General features: G+C 44.1%; 1 protein-coding gene across 1 annotated transcript in view; it reads right to left on the reverse strand.

The window, feature by feature from the left end:
- The window catches only part of LOC146181252 (uncharacterized), a 262,301-nt gene that overhangs the window by 17,243 nt on the left and 222,995 nt on the right, over positions 1 to 22,063 (reverse strand). The window contains exon 7 of the mRNA XM_084575738.1: positions 9,856 to 9,993. Coding sequence (XP_084431864.1) covers positions 9,856 to 9,993 — 138 coding nt within the window. The remainder of the gene's footprint in view (positions 1 to 9,855; positions 9,994 to 22,063) is intronic.

The following is a 22,063-nucleotide window of genomic DNA, read 5'->3' on the forward strand; positions in this document are numbered from 1 at the left end:
GCGACTTTGTTCACGATGCAAATGTCATCTTCACGCAATCTGATGCTTCTCTTTGTCGCCATTGTCTGCCTCTGCTTTATGCCCTGCTCACGATATGCATCGGCCTGACCTCATTATGGATCTTTATTATTAACCTATTTTCAAGCCCCTTCGCTTCGCGCAGCGGTGAATGCATAGGTATTGTGCAGTTCTTCAGCTCTGTCTTCAACACCGACAGCGCTAGAGAATCACCTTCGTTTGACGTGAACGCGTTCAATCCACCTACTCCTGCGCGAGCCCCCCCGTTTCTTTCACCACAGCAAAACCAGCTTCTCGCGCTCCTTGAAGAGTTCCGTATCTCTTTCGATTGCCACCAACCGGATTTGGGACGCACTGCAACTATCGAACACCACATTGACACCGGTGCCCATGCTCCTCAGCGTCAGCGTCCATATCGCGTTTTCGCCCCCGAACGCTAAGTTATTGAAAAACAGGTGGACACAATGCTTCGAAGTGGCGTTACTCAGCCCTCCAATAGCCTATCGGCGTCACCGGTAGTACTCGGGAAGAAGGATTGCTCCGTCAGGATTGCCGTCGATTACTGCCATAATAACAAGATCGCGAGAAAAGACGTCTACCCTGTGCTTCGCATCGATGACGCTCTTAACTGCCTCCTTGGTGCGGATGTCCTTTCGTCCCTTGACTTGCGCTCTGGTTATTGGCAGGTCTCGATGACAGTTGAGGATTATCCAAAACCGCATTTGTGACCTCGGATGGCCTTTATGTGTTCAACTTCATTCCTTTCGGCCTATGCAACGCTCCGGCCACATTCGAGCGAATAACGGACACAGTTTTACGTGGCCTAAGGTTGAAAACGTGCCTGCGCTATTTGGACGGTATCGTAATTTTTTTCGCCCGATTTTTAGACCCATGCATGTCGTCTGAAGCACGTTTTGATATGCCCCACGAACGCCAGCCTTCAGCTAAACTGAAACAAATGCACTCTTGCTGCCTGTGAACTCAGAATTTTACGTCACGTTGTTTCGAAAGATGGTGTGCGCCCTGATCCCGCAGAACTTCGTGCCGTGACCGCGTTTCCAAGTTCTCCTCTCATAAGAAACCGTGAAGAGTCTTAGGGCTTTGCTGTTATTTTAGGTTATTCATCCGGTTATTCACTCGAATTTTCTCATAAATTGCTGCAACTTTGACTCAGCTGCTTGGTAGTGATAGCACCTTCTCGCCTTGGTCTCCGTATGTGACGACGCCCACAACACTCCTTACGGCCCCTTCCATTTTCCCCATTTTGACCCGGCGGCTTAAAGAAAACTCATTGAAATCCTTCCGGCCGCTTAGCACGATGGGCGCCGCGGCTCCAGGAATATGACATTTACGTCGTCTACCACTCGGTCTTAAGCATCAGGACGCTAATGCCTTGTCCCGCTCCTCGCTGGCAGCAGAAATAGCCAGCCTCTGCGACATCGCGGCTCCTGCATCGACTTTCGCCGTCAGGGACATGTCTTCTGAGCAGCGCAAGGATCTTTGGATTAGGGCGCTTCTCGACGTTCTCTCATACCCCTGGGCGGTTACACCGTCACGCGCACTGCGGCGTCGAGCTTCACATTGTGACATTCGTCACAGCCTGCTCTACCATCGCAATTACCATTCTGGTGGAAGAAAATGGTTCCCTGTGATTTAACACCTACGGGTCTGCATGTGCTCATGTTTTCATACTAATGTGCCATGCGGTCACACGGGCCTTTACAAGATAGATGGTTGGATTTATTGAAAGGAAAAGGCAGAGAGGTTGGCCGGAATAATTCAAATCTGGCCTGCTGCTCTGCACTGGGGAAGGGGAAGGAGAGAAGAAAGAAGATCGTGATGGGTGACGATGTGGGAGAAGGCTTATGAAATACATATCTACAGGCACAGTGGCTTGCTTTACAAGCGCGAATCAAGTCCGCTGGCGCATAAAAAACGGCAAAGAGCACGCATCATCTGGACACCCTTCCCCTTGTCCTGCCAAGCGCCCAACAGCAATCCTCCCGACAGAGGCCTCTGTCCAAACGCTTCAAGGATGCGGCTAGTACACTTCTTTCGCACGCATATGCTGGGCATACCAATAATATATGGTCCACAGTCTCTGAGATGCCACAAGTTGAGAATTCCGGCGAGTCCACCAGTCCAATTAAATGTAATTGCTTGCGCGTGAAATCCACATTTACCAGATGTCACGAAATCGGCGCCCATTTTCATCAAGCCGGCACGGCGCGAGGCCCGCGCGGCGTCGCGTGGAAAGCATGTAGAGAAAGCCCCCTTCCCCGCGCGGGAGAGCGCGTAGCTTTGTACGCGTTGCCGTCACCCTCTTTTCCATTGCCCGGGGAGGACGGTGATTCATCGGACTGGAATCAGCCAGAAAATTCTAGCATCCTCTATGGGACCTAGCCAATGACGACGCGCGGCTCGACGGGAGGAGAAGAGGGAGCTACAACCAGCGAAGCTATGTGTGTGTGCGCGCTAGCTTTGGCGCGTGTTAACAAACAGACGCGGCGCGCCCTATTTAAAGCGACCGCGCCGCTTGTTGAGTCAGTCAGTCAGTCAGTTCGTCCGTGTTTTGCGACGTGCTCGCCTCTGCTTCGGCTGGACTCCCGGGGATCACCCGCTGCTGGCAAGCCCACGGACTTTCAAGGGAGCGGCGCTCGTCTCGTATGGCGGCCACATCGTGACTCTTGAGGCGTCGGACTGCAACAGTGCCCGGTGAACAATTTGGTGTTTGTTTATGTAACTCTCTCGTGTTTGATCTGTTGTAAAGCCTCTGAGTTATTGAATCATTCTGAAGTTGCATGCTTAGCGTTTGTATTCTGTGAACCTCTCGTCTGTTGTATCGTCTCTTGCTGTGCATAAATTGTGTTTTGTTTGTTACTTCTGACTCCGATCCTTTCTCTGGTTTGAACCGGCGACCGCTGGGCACCAAACGACCACCCCCTTCTGTTACCACAAGGTAGTTGAATTCCGGCTGAGCTTGCCACGCAGGTCGAGGGCATCTCCTTTGCGACCGGAACAGCTACCCCCACTCACTCAAAGGGTGTCTGGGAGTGTGCGCACCGTTAAGGGCGCATCGTTAATAATACCCCCTTAATTATTAACGGGTGACACCAGATGTACACGCACCTGCGCCTCCAATATTACTGGTGTGGCATGAACAACTTTGTTTTGAAGTACGTGCTCTTGGGCCTAGACTGCCAACCGTACTTCTGGACATTTATAGCTACTTCTTTGTCCACCTCGCCCTTTCCAGCGTGTTAGCATTGATTTGTACGGGCCCCTCTCGTACACGACGTCTGACAGAAGATAGATTATTGCTGCCATAGACCACCAGACACGGTATGCTGGAACCGCCGCTCTCCCTGCTGCGACAGCCCAGGATGTGGCATTCTTTGTTCTACGGTGGTTTATCCTTAGACACAGCATCCCTCGTGAGCTGCTCAATGACCGAGGCCGCATCGTCTTGTCCGGCGTCATTCAAGTTGTGCTCCAAAAGTGCAACACTATTCATCGCACTTGTACTCCGTATCATCCTCAAACAAACGGCCCATGAGCGTTTTACCTGCACTCTGGGCGATACGCTTTCTATATACGTGAGCTCGAACCGCACGTACTGGGACTTCGTCCGTCCCTATATTACATTCGGGTACAATACTGCCCCACAATCTAGTCCTCATTTTCTCCTTTCTTCCTTATTTATGGTCACCATCTCCCTGTTTCCGTCGATACTGTGTTACCCACCCATCCTGACACAGCTCAGTGCAGCACCTTTTCGCAAGCTGCCAAGTATGTCGAAGATTGTCGCCGAATCGCACGGGGCCTAATGACGGCTACCCAATGCCTCCAACAAGCTCGCAAAGCAGACTATCAACCTGCATCTCCTTTCTCGCCTGGCTATCTCGTCTGACTATGGATACCTCCCAGTATACAAAGCCTCTCCAGGAAATGTTTGGCAAAATAGCATGTTCCTTATCGCGCCTTGGAGCTGACATCACCTGTCAATTACTTTATTAAGCCCCTCATGCTATCTCCCCAACCAATCACGCCGCGAGATAATGCACGTCAACCAACGCCTCAAGCCCTACTATGACCCCGTGGTCTCCTCCGTCCCTTAAGTCGCCAGGTTGGCTCCTTTAGTAGTCGGGACCATTGTAAAGAAGAGACGAGCTAGTGGTCGAGCCGCATGGCCTTTGTCTGTGTGCGTCCCTGTCTGGCCCCGCTGTTCTGTGACTGCTGCTACGCCGCTTCAGTTTTTCCAGTTCATTTCAGTTGTAGAAATAACCCCCTCCTTACACGCACTTTTCTTCATAATGAATCTTAAGGTTACCTTTCAGCTATTCCAGTATAGGTCATCAATCATCAGTTGCAGTTCATCCTCTGAATTACTTAGCAAAGCAATGTCACCAGCGAACCGCAGATTACTGAGGTATTTTCCACAATACCCTTATTCCTTACTGTTCCCATTCCAAGTCTCTGAATACTTCCTTTAAGCAAGCTATGAATAGTACTGGAGACGTGTCTCCTTGCCTAATATCTTTTGTAAAAGGAATTTTGTTACTTGATTTATGCAGAACTATAGTTTCAGTGCAGCCGCTATGGATATCTCAAAGTACTTTCACATGCGACTTGTCTACACCTTGATTTCGCAATGCCTGAATAATGCTACTACTAAGTAGCATTATTCTAGAATCTGTAACCTCTTATTGCTACCGAGGTGTCCATCTCTCTCCAGGCCTTACCTGGACACATATCAATACCATCCTAATTTGACGATGCGAATTGCATGTATTGTGAAAGAAGGCCAGGTCTAGACGGCAAGGTCGTGAAGGCAAGACAAGGTATGCCGTGTCAGCGTTTAATCTGATGGAAAAAACCAAAGCGCGTGCCGGAGCCGGCGCCGCGGAACGATGATGACGGTATGTACAAGAGGAAGAAGAAGATCATGGTATGTACAAATGAAAGAAGATCCGTGGAGGGCTCACAGTATGTTAATCTTCGTAATTTATTCTGTCACTATATGTATCTTAAACTCTTCCTTGAAAAAACATTTGTCTCTAGACTACTAGAACATACTGCTTTCATATGGGACTACATAGTACTATCCTCTTCCTCTCGAATTCGTTCAAAATACCCCACTTGACTTATGTGTACAACTTTTTTCTTTCTTTCGTTATTTATTTAATGTTTTTTTTATTTCTTTGTTCCTTTTCATTACAGAAAGCCGGAGCGAAAGCTAATGGCTACAGAGCCTGACAAAGGCTTTAGTTTGAAAAACGTATACAAAAACATACAAAACATTACTTCGAATCATAAACACAACGCGCAAATACAGACATTTGTTTGCAGATAACTGAGTCATTCCAAACAACTATGGATAGAAAAAAAATACAAAAGATTGGCATTTTATTTCTGATTGCTATGTAATAAACCAACTGCAATTAATGAAACATTCATTGCTTAAACAGTAGTGTTATCATAACACAACTGTTTAAGCAATGCACCGTGTTTTAAACCTCCCTTCATGAAATTCTTGTCGATAAGTTTTCGCCTATTTGCTTTCGCGAGAGCATATGTGACAAGTGTCAGCAGATTCTTACCATGCTCACACTCCCGTACCTTCCTACGTTTCTTTTCAAATGGACAAGGCTAATAAAGTTAGAATCTTGCGTTTGAAAACAAGAAAATGTAGTGAGGCGTTCATCACAAGCAAATCTAAGGAATGAAACTGCCTCTCCAAACCGATTATGCATGCAACTTAGCGCTGGTATTCGTGTAGTTTTGCGTATGTATGTAAGCACTCATACCTATTTGATTGTGAACGATTGGTGGGAATTATTTATTGCCTTGAGGTGATTTCGTGGTTTTATAAAAGTACGTACTCCCTGTCATCAGGCTATCGCTATTGCAGGCTCTGACAAAGGCTGCCGCCTTTAGATGCCTCGAAGATGGTGTGAAAGATGATAGTCCTAGACATGCTGATCGATGATAACCCCCAGGAGCTCCACTGGACTTCGCCGATGGCCGTTCTCGTTTCAAGCTCATAACGTCTAACTCACTGTCCAACTAAGTTTACTCACTCTCAGTGGCCGCAGCCTCCTGGTTTTTCTCCTCGCATCTAGCTCTTTTAAGTCTCCCAGCAGCTTCGTTTTTAGCATGAGAAGTGCGGAGTCATGCAGAAGTAGCCTCCGTCCTTGTTCTGATGGCCCGCATGGTGGGCGTAGTCGAAGCCGGCGAAAACGTTTAAAGAGATTACCACGATGCACTTAGTATCAACAAAGAATGTCGGTTTTTAAGAGCTTACACAGTGGGGCTAGAGTAGAATCATGTGATTAGTGGGCCACCTTAGGTTTGGTGAAGCCATGTACAAACCAACAGCGGTGCAAAGTTACAAAACTTGGAGCGAAAGCGATGCAAAGTTACAAAACTCGGAGCGAAAGCGATGCAAAGTTACAAAATTCGGAGCGAAAGCGATGCAAAGTTACAAAACTCAGAGCGAAAGCGATGCAAAGTTACAAAACTTGGAGCGAAAGCGATGCAAAGTTACAAAACTTGGAGCGAAAGCGATGCAAAGTTACAAAACTCGGAGCAAAAGCGATGCAAAGTTACAAAACTCGGAGCGAAAGCGATGCAAAGTTACAAAACTTGGAGCGAAAGCGATGGAAAGTTACAAAACTTGGAGCGAAAGCGATGGAAAGTTACAAAACTCGGAGCGAAAGCGATGCAAAGTTACAAAACTTGGAGCGAAAGCGATGCAAAGTTACAAAACTTGGAGCGAAAGCGATGCAAAGTTACAAAACTTGGAGCGAAAGCGATGCAAAGTTACAAAACTTGGAGCGAAAGCGATGCAAAGTTACAAAACTCGGAGCGAAAGCGATGCAAAGTTACAAAACTTGGAGCGAAAGCGATGTAAAGTTACAAAACTCGGAGCGAAAGCGATGCAAAGTTACAAAACTTGGAGCGAAAGCGATGGAAAGTTACAAAACTTGGAGCGAAAGCGATGCAAAGTTACAAAACTTGGAGCGAAAGCGATGCAAAGTAACAAAACTCGGAGCGAAAGCGATGCAAAGTTACAAAACTCGGAGCGAAAGCGATGCAAAGTTACAAAACTTGGAGCGAAAGCGATGCAAAGTTACAAAACTCGGAGCGAAAGCGATGCAAAGTTACAAAACTCGGAGCGAAAGCGATGCAAAGTTACAAAACTCGGAGCGAAAGCGATGCAAAGTTACAAAACTCGGAGCGAAAGCAATGCAAAGTTACAAAACTCGGAGCGAAAGCGATGCAAAGTTACAAAACTTGGAGCGAAAGCGATGGAAAGTTACAAAACTTGGAGCGAAAGCGATGCAAAGTTGCAAAACTCGGAGCGAAAGCGATGGAAAGTTACAAAACTTGGAGCGAAAGCGATGGAAAGTTACAAAACTTGGAGCGAAAGCGATGTAAAGTTACAAAACTCGGAGCGAAAGCGATGCAAAGTTACAAAACTTGGAGCGAAAGCGATGCAAAGTTACAAAACTTGGAGCGAAAGCGATGCAAAGTTACAAAACTCGGAGCGAAAGCGATGCAAAGTTACAAAACTCGGAGCGAAAGCGATGCAAAGTTACAAAACTCGGAGCGAAAGCGATGCAAAGTTACAAAACTCGGAGCGAAAGCGATGCAAAGTTACAAAACTCGGAGCGAAAGCGATGCAAAGTTACAAAACTCGGAGCGAAAGCGATGCAAAGTTACAAAACTCGGAGCGAAAGCGATGCAAAGTTACAAAACTCGGAGCGAAAGCGATGCAAAGTTACAAAACTCGGAGCGAAAGCGATGCAAAGTTACAAAACTCGGAGCGAAAGCGATGCAAAGTTACAAAACTCGGAGCGAAAGCGATGCAAAGTTACAAAACTCGGAGCGAAAGCGATGCAAAGTTACAAAACTCGGAGCGAAAGCGATGCAAAGTTACAAAACTCGGAGCGAAAGCGATGCAAAGTTACAAAACTCGGAGCGAAAGCGATGCAAAGTTACAAAACTCGGAGCGAAAGCGATGCAAAGTTACAAAACTCGGAGCGAAAGCGATGCAAAGTTACAAAACTCGGAGCGAAAGCGATGCAAAGTTACAAAACTCGGAGCGAAAGCGATGCAAAGTTACAAAACTCGGAGCGAAAGCGATGGAAAGTTACAAAACTTGGAGCGAAAGCGATGGAAAGTTACAAAACTTGGAGCGAAAGCGATGTAAAGTTACAAAACTCGGAGCGAAAGCGATGAAAAGTTACAAAACTCGGAGTGAAGAGCGGAAAAGTGACGTGTGGGTGCTTTCGAATAGCGTTCGAGACACTGACCGGCCGATCATGGTGCATTCAATTAGTACACTGTCATCCAGACTTCGCAAACAGAATATGTATTGGACACTTTCATTTAGAAAGTTTTGGGAGGAATTTATGGCATACCCTTTAGCATCGCACTAAGCATCAGTACATTCACCGACCTCCATATGGCAATCTTGACGGTTTTGCTATCATTAAAAAAACGTATCTATATATTTTTCCGTATTTGTAAATTATGTTCTCATAAAAAGGACTAACTTGAGAAAAAAATTACATGATTTGGAAGAATAGACAATTTCTATCTAATGTTTAAAAAAGTAGCATAAATACCTGACGGCTTAATCACAATGATTTAAAGGCACTAAAAAGGTTTCTATTAGAAATTGATAATAGTATTTTGCGAAAGCAGTAGAAACAATCGGAAAACCTTGCTACCTATCAAAAGCTTAATTAGGGCTCTAAGAACGTGTTCATTAACTCATCCTAATTGTTTCCATAGCTGCCTCAGACTATTTCCTGAAAGACAGCCTTTTAAGATTTGAACACAAAATGAAAATGCTAAATGTTTTGAAATAATTGGTTTTTTCCCCCTCTTTGACGCAATTTTAGCCACTCATTTATTTTTTTTTTGTCTTCGCAAACGAGCAGCTGTTTTTTGAAGTCAACTTCCAGCTCTGGGGCTCTTCACAAGAACGCCGGATTTCACCCTTATTGAAGCTTCACATTCAGCCAGCACTTCTACTGGAGGCTTTAAACCCGTTAAGACATAACAAAAACAGTTGGCCGCTTGCAATACTTATTTAAAAATAAAGCGTTAGGCTCTTTGCTCTATTAGATATCTATTGTCCCCTTTGCCTAGGTGCAGACTGTTTTGTGTTTAGACGTATTTTTCTTTTCTATAGAATAGTCTTGCTCCTGCTAGATGCAAGTGTTCAGGCGCATGTGTATGTCGCCCTCTCGTCCAGAAAGGGATGCTGAAGTTGCCAGTTGGGGTCGTGGCAAAGGTCTCGAAAGTGTACATTGTACATTGTAGTAAACAAAGACCAAATATCGCTACTGGATTTTAATTTGTGTCATTAGCAAGTCGTGAACAGAGCCCCTATATTAGCCTAACTTCCTTTAAATTCGTTGCCATCTTACCAAGCTCACTCTAATGTTTTATGCTTCCTTTCAATTAGCAGATATTTGTCATGCACCATATTCTCGCCCTCAAAGTCAGCGATGTTTATTTCTAACACTTCTTTTTCAGACTCGAAACATGTAGACATTGCTGTATGAAAAATTATGTAAAACAAGTCGGGAGGGGACTTGGTTGCGCTAGATGTATGAGCTGAGGGTCAATTTCAATGACAGATTTACTGACCTAAAAGTCACTGGGTAATTTGTCTTTATGAATATTACTGAGCATTCTTGAAAAAGTAATAAATAGCCGGAAGGCGAGCGTAGATTAGAATATATATTCAGTTAATTTCTGCGTGCTTTGCATTAAGCGTATTGCAAATCAAGGAAAATACTGCCTTATTGGTGACGGTACGTTCCTTTTGATGATAGCCACGCTCAAATGTTGTGGACACACCTGCGGTCACTTGCGGGTCTGTGTAGTTGCCCAAGGTCTCGATATTACCTGTCTGTAGAGCAGGATCAATCACTGTATTGTTCAAGAAGCCATCCACTGAAAAATGAAAAGATGACCAGGCAGTTGTAAAATACCCTTCACAATGTCAGAAATAAAGTTAACGCAGTAAAAAGATGATTTTATGACCCTGAATTCTTATTTTTTGGAATGGTATGCCGCTTAAGAGTAATCAAAGCTGAAAGGAATTGCCCTGATCTTGATAAAGAGCGTCAAAATATGTCTTTTCTCTCGGGTTTGTTCGGTCAAAATTTCGGCAGCATGAAATTAATTATCACGTTACGGATGACTTATAACGACTTTCCAGTCTCGTACTGCGATCTGCTACATCTTATTCATTTTGTGCTTCTGCCATTTTGCTCAAGCTAATCAATTGCTTCACATGCAAAACTCCTTCAAAACATTAGGTAAAGTTACCTCCAACAGTTTGTGAAACATCTTTTTTTATGTTGTTAATCTGGTGGTAAATTACGGACAGACGTAAACAATCTGTGTGATGACGTAGATTGTTTACGTCTGTCCGTAATTTACCACCAGATTAACAACATAAAAAAAGATGTTTCACAAAGTGTTGGAGGTAACTTTACGGTCATCACGTAGACCGTTCCGTCTTTTTCTTTCTTCGAGTTCGTAAAGTTGCGTAATTCTGGCTTACTCTGATCTTTATTCATGCCTTCAAACAAAAGCACTGTTAAATGAAAGCTCACCATTATTATCAGTGCTACACTGTAATATCCGCAGTCTTCGTAAGCATCAATATGATCTTGACACTTCTTTCCATTCTTAACCACACATTTTCACTCGTGTGTTTTTCAGAAACATGACTATCTGTACAGATTACAAGGTTATGTTTCAGAATTTTTCAGTCGTGACATTTGCAGTGGCGGTGGCTCTGCCATTGTTCTAAAATCATCGTTGCCATACATGCGTCGTGCTGATCTTGCCTTTAAAATTCCACAATGCGAGTCTGTTTGGTTAGAATTTGATCATAAATTTATGGGCATCAATATTAGTGCTACTATAATTGCGTCCATTTATTCTGCGCCATTCTCTTCATACTCTGTACTTTGTTCCCAATTTAGCAAAATTATGAACACCTTAATCAATGAAAATAAGAACATTATAATCACTGTTGACATAAATATCAATATTATCAATTTTTGTAGCCCATCTTGTACTGAATATATAAGTTGTTTTCTTGGTTGATGTCTGGAATCCTAAATTAAGTCTCCGACGAGGTGGGAGCCTTCCGGTCATAGCACTTTAACGAACCATATCCTATCTTGGATTACCAAAAACTTGCGAGCCATAACAAAGAAAAGTAATCTTCACAAAAAGGTTAACTCACAGCCATTTACCACTGCCCTTTGAGAAAAGTTCCGCAGGTATTTTAACACGTAAATGCGCTAAACGCGACTAGTATCAAAGCCAAATATGGAAAAATCTTAGTGATACACGCCGCCATTCGACATTCAATAACGAATTCCTTAATAAGCGGTCTGGCAACCATCCGAATAAAATTAAAACCGACCATTGTACACACGCTGACCCTAATGAGGTTTAGAATACCTTCAGTGGTACTTTTGCTTCGTATTTAGCAGCCATTGCTACCTAACCTACCGCGATGTCAATTTTCATTTTACATGCATCTCACATCTACGGATGAAGTGAAAATAGAATGTTTTCGTTGAAAACAACAGGGCCAGGGTTAGATACCATTCGCCTTTTTAAAATTAAACATGTGGCAGATGAGGTTGCACCTATTTTAGCAACTATAGTTAACGTTTTGTTCTGGTGTGTTTCTTGATGTTCTAAAGGTTGGAAAAACTATTCCTGTGTTTGAAAATGGTGACCGCGAACTCATCACAAATTATCTTCCAATCTGCATTCTCCCCTTTTTTATCATAATTATAGAAAAACGCATTTCTACAAGACTCATGGCATACCTATCAAAATTCAACTTACTTTCGCCTCACCAATTTGGTTTTTGTCAAGGATTTTCCACTTAACGTGCACTCTTGTCTTTCACTGACAAACTTAAGCAGGCCATTGACGATGGGCTTATCATCGAAACAATATTTACAGACCTAATCAACGCTTTCGATACAATTAACCATTGCATCGTTCTGCACAAATTATCATGATTAAGAATTCGTGGTCCACCTTTAGGACTTCTCCAGAGATATCTCTGTTGGCAAATCGTTGAAATAAATATTAACATGTCATCTGCAAAGTCCGTAACCATTGCAGTTCCTCAAGGATATATTCTGGGCTTTTTACTTTTCCTTACACACACACACACACACACACACGCACACACACACACACACACACACACACACACACACACACACACACACACACACACACACACACACACACACACACACACACACACACACACACACACACACACACACACACACACACACACACACACACACACACACACACACACACACACACACACACACACACACACACACACACACACACACACACACACACACACACACACACACACACATATATATATATATATATATATATAAATAATGATGATCTGCCTAACTTGTTGAATTATGTTAATTGTACTCTCTACGCAGACGACACCACAATTTTCACATCAGACAAAACTGTGGCCATACTAGCACACAAACGTAACCTAATCATAATAATATTTTATTTTGGCGCAAAATTGACCTCTTACGTATTAATCCTGCAAAAGACAAGTTCGTTATTTTTCATTCACCTCCGATTACGCTTCCTGTATCGACATGACTGCGTCTTAACGAGCACGCTCTACTGCCTTCGGACAAAGCCACTTTTCTTTGCGCGGTTCTAGATCACAATACAAAATTTATTCTTAATTTTAATTTTTTTGTTTGGTAAAGATTTGCTTTTGGCCTTCGTATAAGTATCCAAACCTGCCACTTTTTTCAACGCCATATTATCGTGTCACTGTATTATGCTCATATACATAGTCATCTCTCGTACTGTTTATCTTCCTGGGCTAACACATATTATACCAATTTAGATCAGATTCAGCGCCTTATAAAACCAAGCAGTTATACTAATGACATTTCGCACATCACTCTCCCCTTCAGCTGCACTTTACCGCAAGCTAGATATCTTGCCTTTCCGCCTACTGTTTTCTTGCAAGCTTTCGCTTATAATGTACCGATTAACAACTCGCAATATTCCAGCTGAAACTTTTTCTATTGGCGAAATAAATAACAGAAAAACCAGCAGGTTGTCAGACCTCTACCATTTTCTTCTTGCCAAGGTCCGCATTACCATTGGCAAATTTAGCACTACATTTGCTGGCATATCATTGAACACTTTGCCTGTCGAAATTAAAACATAATGTGCCCTACATTTATTTCAGACTCAGGTGTGGTTCACTTGCCTGCTACTACTAATTTATTATTTACTGAATTATGTATGGTATGTTCTTAGTGTTTAGAGGCCCCCACGACAGTTTTTACTTTGGGCCTCCCAGTGTCACCATGTAACAATAATTATTGTACGAGCTATGGATAAAGAAACCTGAAACCTGAAACCACGCGATGGAAATTTGTCTACAGTGAATAAAACTAAATATAATTAAATTATGGACTAGATTTTATATCTAATCAACAAGCTTTATAACGATTAAGATCTCTACTTTGCTTTAATATTCACTTGCACAGAGCGCACAAAGTAATTCTCGTAATCTTTAAACCCCAGGTTCTAAGTGACTAACGAATCACAATGCAAGATATTTGAGAAAGTGCCGTAATTACGAAATATTAAAATGTGAAAATCTCAGTATGGTTTTTCCTTCGAGCTTTCGGGAGATTTAGTATCAGAAAATTTATTATTGAAACTTTATTAAAGTATAGACTTTAACTAAGGAACCACCACTGTGATATTGAGACTTACATGGAGAGGATGGCATCTATCGAAAATGGGCTACCACAATTCTTGCTTTTCCAAAAAGCATACATGCTTAGAAACCCTTATAAAACTGTTCTACATAATAACGAGCATTCTGTTTGTAGCAAGGATGAATGCAGTACTATCTTTATGATAAGTTCAGTTTCATGTTTAAAATATTATCATTGACGGAAACGTCGAAATTTGAGCGCTTTTATATGCTTTAGTTAGATGTGACCGAAAATATTTAATCACTCTGGTAAACGCAGCTGTCGTACTGTTATTTATGTCGACGTCGCTAATGCATATGAAATTGATCCAGTTTAAAAAGCATGTGTTCATTCTGCAATATTAACATTGAAATATAGACAAGAAGTGGCAACATTTGAGTACCGTCCCTAAGAAGCAATGTATAAAATTTTTGACTATCATCGAGATATTTCTTGACTACGTGCGTCCAATAACCAAAGACTAGTTTCCGGAGGCATTTTTAATATTACCATCGCTCACAAAATACTGCTGCAAATGACCTGATTACAATGCTCCAGTGCTCTGGTTTCACAAATGACTTTGAAATGCCGAGTCACGTCAGGACATACAGCATGTCTATACTTGATTTAATTATAACTATCGAAGCAGCGGTCATATAGGATGGTGGTTCAGACATTAGTGACACTTTCTAGTGTTTATGGTGCACAATTCAGAACCAACAAATAAAACCGATACTTCTATGCCGAGTACATTCCAGTCTATAAAAGATCTGGCTTTAAAGTCATTCAAATATGTCGTCACCATTCTTGATTGGTCTTTTATATTTCACAAACATAACTCAAGTGGCCCCTACATCGCATCTACCGACGCTTTCGCATAGATAAACATGGAACAGTTTCTATTTAGGAGCTTTAAAAAATGAAAAACGATATGAAAACCTTGGATCAATAGCGCTCACTTAACCACGATCACAAAGAAGAATAAGCTTTTTCATGAATTTCTCAGCACGAGGTCGCCTGCCCATCTAGATAATTTTAAAGCAACCTAAATGCAGCATTTAGACGCGCGAAGAAATTGTATTAACCGATATTGTTCGCTGTTATCGCTCGAAAAAAAACAGATATTGTCTGAAAAGTAGTAAATAAGGTAATATGTCGCGCACAGAAGAGGACCGAGCCAAACAAAACTACATTTGACAACTCTGGGTTGACTGGAAGGGCACTCGAGGAACATTTCAATGAACATTTTAATCAAAATCAGCTACAGGACAATAATCTTGTAGGATTGGATGCTCCCTTGTATAGTGTTCCCGAAAGCCTCTCTTTGTAGGCATCAGGGGAATCAGAAATCTACACATTTATTCAGTTGAAGAACACTACTGCACTAGATGTGGATAAAGTGAACCTGTTATATGTCTTGGGGGTCTTTCCTGTTTTAACTCCTACCTATAATTTGGTGCTCGAGGCGAGTGTATTTCCAAATACCATGAAGATAGCTAGGTTAACTATACTGTCTATGAAGGAGGCGATAAAGACCTCGTCTCAACCTAAACAAAAATATCTGGTCTGCCTGTATTTTCGAAAGGGATAGAATGGAGTAAAAATCAAGTAAGGCGTTTCTTAGATAGGCATAGAGTGCTAGCGGATGCCTAACGTGGAGTTCGGAAAACACATCAACAGAGACAACATTATTCACTCTCAAAGTAAATATACTGCTCAATATAGAAATTAATGATTATGCCTTAGGTTTATTTATTGACTAAGGCGCTTGACTGCCTTAATTACGAAATACTACTGCATAAACGATCACTTTGCGTAATTAGCGGCATCGCACTTGAACTGTTTCGCCTGTATATGTGCTAGAGTTTAGTACGCATGCGTCGGAAGAGGAGAGAGATGTTTTTCAACCGTTACATGTGGTGCAGCTGAAGGGGTTATTTTGGGGCCTTTTTATTAACCTTATCCATAAATGAGAGAGCTGCACTAGATGGTTGGTTGGTTGGTCGGTTGGTTCACCGGAAGGGAAAGACGCAGTATCTGTCACATTTGCTCTGTGGACACCTGAACCGCGCCGTAAGGGAAGGGAGGAAGGTGGGAGTGACAGTGAAAAGAGAGAAAGGGGAGCCGTAGTGGAGGGCTACGGAGTAATTTCGACCACCTGGGGATCTTTAACGTGCGCTGACATCGCACAGCACACGACGCCTCTTCGTTTCACCTCCATCGAAACGCAGCCGCCGAGGTCGGTTGGTTGGTTGGTTTGTGGAGTTTAACGTCCCAAAGCGACTTAGGCTATGAGAGACGCCGTAGTGGAGGAGTCCGGAAATTTCGACCACCTGGGGTTCTTTAACGTGCACTGACATCGCACAGCACACGGGCACCTTGCTTTTCGCCTCCATCGAAAAGCGGCCGCCGAGGCCGGGAGGCGTATTTGGGTTTGCTCGGTACGGTGGCCCCGCAAGGGTCAAAGCAACAGAAGAGACGAAGAAAACGGGCTGTTCCGACTAGCATCTACCGCCCCCAGGAGCCGAGCAGCCTAGCGATTAGCGGCGCATGCTTTTTCAATGGGCGTCACGTTGGAGGCGGCACTAGCTTGAGAGAGTACAAATATTATTATTATTATTATTATTATTATTATTATTATTATTATTATTATTATTATTATTAGTAGTAGTAGTAGTAGTAGTAGTAGTAGTATAGAGGAAGACTCGTTTCACTAAGTTGGCCCTGAATTGTCTGTAGGTAACGGCCGAATTAACTGGCTAAATATTATCTTCACAGTTTTAATTAATAATGATAATAATATTAATTGGTTCACAGGAAGGGAAAGGCGCAGTATCTGTCACACTTGTGTCTGTGGACACCAAGGGATGAAGGTGTCCACAGACACAAGGGAGGGAGAGAGAAAGAGGAGCCGTAGCACAGGGCTACGGAGTCGTTCAGGTGTCCACAGACACAAGTGTGACAGATACTGTGCCTTTCCCTTCCTGTGAACCAATTATTATTATTATTATTTTTAATTAAAACTGTGAAGATAATATTTAGCCAGTTAATTCGGCCGTTAACTAGACATTTCAGTGCCAACGAAACGAGTCTTCCTCTATACTACTACTACTACTAATGATAATAATAATAATAATATTAATAATAATAATTAGCAGCGAAATATTACTGTGTATTATTATTATTATTATTATTTAGTAGTAGTAATAGTACTAGTAGTATTATAGGCTCTCTCAAGCTAGTGCCGCGTCCAACGTGACGCCCATTGAAAAAGCATGCGCCGCTAATCGCTAAGCTGCTCGGCTCCTGGGGGCGGTAGATGCTAGTCGGAACAGCCTGTTTTCTTCGTCTCTTCTGTTGCTTTGTCCCTTGCGGAGCCACCGTACCGAGCAAACCCAAATACGCGGCCGGGAGCCGCCGAGGTCGGGTTCGAACCCGGGAACTCCGGCACAGTAGTCGGGCGTCTTACCACTGCACCACCCAGGCGGGGCAGTTGCACTAGACCAGATGGCAAAATCTCTAATTTATGCACATAATAGCACTGTATAGTTTTCTGGTGAAAGTGTACTTAAATTATGAATAAAATGCACTTGCATGCTTGAAGAGCTCGTGTCCTTGTCACAGGGCAGCAAGATAAATATTTATGTAGCAAAAACGAAAGCAAATATTTTCCAAGAGAAAAATAAACTATTTGAAAATAAGAATGCTATCAGGTACGCTGGTAGTGAAATCGAAGCAATGCACGCGTACGAAATACTGAGTTTTCTCGGCAAATCTGAACTCGAACGTGCAGGTGAATAAAATGTGTAAAATGCTCTCTGTGACAACGGAATCATTGCCGGGATACCGAACGCTGTGACCTTCAGTGGTTAATTGTGAAAGTTTCATTTGCACTCTTTAACTCTCACATTATTCATTGTAGCTTAATCAGGGTGACCACTTCCAACACAAATATCTCAAATATTCTCCGCCTCCAGACGAAAACCCTAAGCCACATCGAATATGTACCCACATTCCTTATTCTAATCAATGGCTTTGTTTCAAATATATCAAATTATCATATTTGACCGCACGTATGAATTCCGCATGCTACGTGTTTTCGTTCTGTAACTGCTCTGCAACCGCAAGGGTTTTATTACTGGAACGGCATCGTTAATAAGTAAATACACTTCTAAAAATACTCGCTGTAAGGATAATTATTTTGCCCCTCATTTTAGAACAAATTATAAGCTCAAAACACTAAAACATAACGTTCCCCACCTAATCAGCGAATATATATCCACTGCAAATATCAAATTCGTAGGATTCCGGCGGTATTTTGTTGACTTGGGAAATGTTTGTATTGCTGTTAGACTGATATTGAAGGTGCACACCAATAATATTAAAATAATAATTGGTTCACAGGAAGAAAAAGGTGCAGTATCTGTCACGCCCCGCCGGGGTGGTGCAGTGGTAAGACGCCCGACTACTGTGCCGGAGTTCCCGGGATCGAATCCCGGCCTCGGCGGCTGCGTTTCGATGGAGGCGAAACGAAGTGGCGTCCGTGTGCTGTGCGATGTCAGCGCACGTTAAAGATCCCCAGGTGGTCGAAATTACCCCGTAGCCCTCCACTACGGCTCCTATTTCTCTCTTTCCACTTTCATTCCCACCTCCCTCCCTTCCCTTACGGCGCGATTCGGGTGTCCACAGAGCAAGTGTGACCGTTACTGCGCCTTTCCCTTCCTGTGAACCAATTTAACTTTAACTTTTAGTATCTGTCACACTTGTTTCTGTGGACACCTGAACCGCGCCGTTAGGGGAGGAAGGTGGGAGTGAAAGTGGAAAGAGAGGAAAGGGAGTCATAGTGGTGGTGGTGAAAAACTTTATTTAGTGGAGCCGCGAAATACTCGTTACAAGGGCTGGGCCGGCTCCTGATCACGGGTGGTGGCCAGCAGGCAGTGCCTGACGGCGACCGCTTCAGCCCAGTCGACCAGTCTCCTTTGTGGAGCCGGTTCTGAGCTGGAGACCGCGATCTCCCAAGCCTCGTTGTCCGTAAGGCGCAATTCGGCCGGTGGTTGAAACTCCGGGCATCTGAACATAATATGTTCGAATGTAGCTCTCGGGGCCTCGCAGAGGGAACATTCGGACTGATGAGTAGAGGGGGAGAAGAGTGCCAGCAGTGCTGGGGAGGGAAAGGTACGGGCTTGAAGGAGTCTCCATGTTATTTGTTGTGGTTTAGTTAAGGAGGGGTGTGGGGGAGGGTAGTGAAGTCTTTCAGACCGGTAGTGTAGTGTAATGTCGTTGTAGGTGATCAGCCGATCTCTGGCACTGCCTAGGTCCTCGGTATCTGTTGCTCGGTCGACGTATGCTCGAGCAGCAGCATTGGCCGCTTCGTTACCGGGGTTGCCCGAATGGGCTGGTACCCAGACAAGGTCTATGGGTCGGGGGGTTTGAACGTTGGTAGTTAAGATTTTGTGAGAGGCAGCATGTAGCTGGCCTCGGGCGAAATTTTGTATGGCAGTTTTAGAATCGCTGAGGATAAGGGTGGCAGTGGAAGAGACTATCGCGATGGCTATAGCGGATTCTTCCGCTTCTACGGACGTTCGGGTAATGATCGAGGCTGATGTGATGTGTTCGAAGCGGTTGGATACCGCGCATATCGCATAAGCTGAGCGTTGTGGATATTCTGCGGCGTCCACGTAGACCGTGTCGGGTTCGTTCGCATGTGCTCTGTGTAGGGCACGTGCTCTCGCTTTTCGTCTGGCCTGGTTATGAAGGGGATGCATGTTTTTCGGAAGTGGGTGGACAGTGAGGTGATCGCGGACTGTCTTTGGAACTTCATAAGTTTCTACTGGAGGGGGACCTAATGGTCTAAGTTGGAGAAAGGAAAGAATGTGGCGACCAGTTGGGGTAGTGGAGAGCCGTCCTAGTTGGGCGATGCGGTGGGCTTCCACCAGTTCGCTGAGGGTGTTATGAACTCCCATGCCTAAGAGTCGATAGGTTGGGGTGCGCTTAGGTAAGCCGAGAGCTGCCTTATAAGCGTGTCTGATGAGAGCATCCACCTTGTCTGTCTCTGTTTTTGTTAGATATAAATACGGAATCGAGTAAAGAATGCGGCTTATAATAAATGCCTGTACTAAGCGTCTGAGGTCATGCTCGCGCATTCCACAGTGCTTGTTGGCTATACGTTTGATTAGGCGGGTGATCTGATGTGTTGTGTTAGTCAGTCTGGAGAGTGTATCCGTGTTAAGGCCGTTGTCTTGTATGAACATACCTAGTATTCGAAGTTTGTGAACTTGTGGTACTGGCTGACCATCTACGGTGATGAGCATAGGGGGTTGGTGGTGTTTCCGCGGGCTTGGGTGGAGTATCAGGAGCTCGGATTTGGTGGAGGAACATGCAAGGCCTATTGAAGCTGCGCATCTTGACACCATGTCTGCCCCCTCCTGAAGAGTTTCTTCCATGCTACCTACATTCCCAGTGGTGGTCCACAGGGTGATATCATCTGCATACAGAGAATGGGAGAGGTTTGGGATCTGTGACAGCTTTTTAGCCATGGGGATGAGTGTGATGTTAAATAAAAAAGGGGAAAGGACTGATCCCTGCGGGGTGCCTCTATTACCGAGGGTAAAAGTGGGGGATTTTAGGGGACCGAACCGAATTTCTGCTGTGCGATCCCGGAGAAAGGCTGAAATGTAAGCATGTGTTCGGTTTCCCACATTCAGAGTGGATAGTGCATCCAATATAGAGGAGTGATAGACATTGTCAAATGCCTTTTGCAAGTCTAGAGCCAGCAATGCTCTTGTGCGTTTGCAGTGTCGGGGATGGAGAATTTCTTCTGATATCTGTAGCATAACATCTTGGGTGCATAGGTGGCTGCGGAAACCCAGCATTGTGTGAGGAAAAAGGTCGCGGGTTTGCATGTGTGTATGTAGCCGATTCAAGACGACGTGTTCAAAAAGTTTACCAAGACATGAAGTTAGCGAAATGGGCCTAAGGTTTGAAAGAGTGAGCGGTTTGCCGGGTTTAGGTATAAAGGTAACCTGAGCGTGCGTCCACTCTGAGGGAAGCGTTCCCTCTTGCCAGTGTTTGTTAAAGAGTTCCGTTATTGCCTGGATGGAGTTTTCATCGAGGTTTCTAAGTGTTTTGTTCGTGACCTGATCGGCTCCTGGAGCAGACGTAGTGCGGAGTTGGAGCATGGCTGCTCTGACTTCATACTTTGTGATGTCTTCGTCTAGCTCATGGTTTTGGGTTCCAAGGTACTGTGGTAAGGGTGTCTTCGGTGTGGTTGTGAGGTATGTATCTTTTAAGGATTGAATAATGTTATCGTTGTCCATGTCTATGCCATGGATAAGACGCGTCACATTTTTCTGCTGTACATTCTTGGTGTGATCGGGTTCAAGAAGGCATCGTAGCAACCGCCACGTGTCCTTAAGTCCTAGGTTTCCAGCAAGGCGGTCGCATACTTGACCCCATTGCTGGTGACTGAGCTGTGCCGCGTGCGTCTCCATTTCCCTTGTGAGAGCGGAGATGCGTAGCTTCAGGGCGCGATTGTGTTTGTTTTTAAGCCATCGCTTCTGTAAGCTCGAGTGAGCTTCCCACATGTGTAGTAATCGGCTGTCAATCACCTCCGAGGTTTGTGTGCACGGCATTTCCGATGTGGCCATGTTCACGTCCTTGTTGAGGTTAGCCAGCCAATTTGTAAGGTGGTCTATCTGCTTCGGGGCCGCGGTACGAAGATCGCGAAAGCGATCCCAGTTGGTGATTTTGAGTTTCCTCTTTACACGGGGGGTTAGGGAGGATAGTGAGAAAGAGGTCTCAATTATATAGTGATCGCTACCAAGAGAGGTTTGCGTGTTTGTCCAGTAGCATTGTGTTATGTTTTTCGTGAGTGTAAGATCGGGGTTGGTGTTGTTCTGTACACTGTTGCCGATGCGCGTGTGCTGTTGTGTATCATTGACAAGGGTTATGCCCTCATTTTGGAGAAGTGTCCAGAGTCGGGCGCCTTTACTGCAAGTCGTTTTGTATCCCCATGTGATATGGCGGGCATTAAAGTCTCCTGCCACTATCAATGGTTGGTTAGCGCTGATCTGAAGGGCTTTTTTCATGGCCGCCATTAGAGGAGCAGTTTTCCCTTTCGGGGGGCTGTAGATATTCAGAATGAATAGACTCGTTCCTTTCCGCTCTTTGGGAAGCAGCTCTATCAAATGGAAGTCGATATC

This window comes from Amblyomma maculatum, chromosome 8 (assembly GCF_055883805.1).
Source record: "Amblyomma maculatum isolate TAMU_Amacu chromosome 8, ASM5588380v1, whole genome shotgun sequence".
Classification (NCBI taxonomy): Eukaryota; Metazoa; Arthropoda; class Arachnida; order Ixodida; family Ixodidae; genus Amblyomma; species Amblyomma maculatum.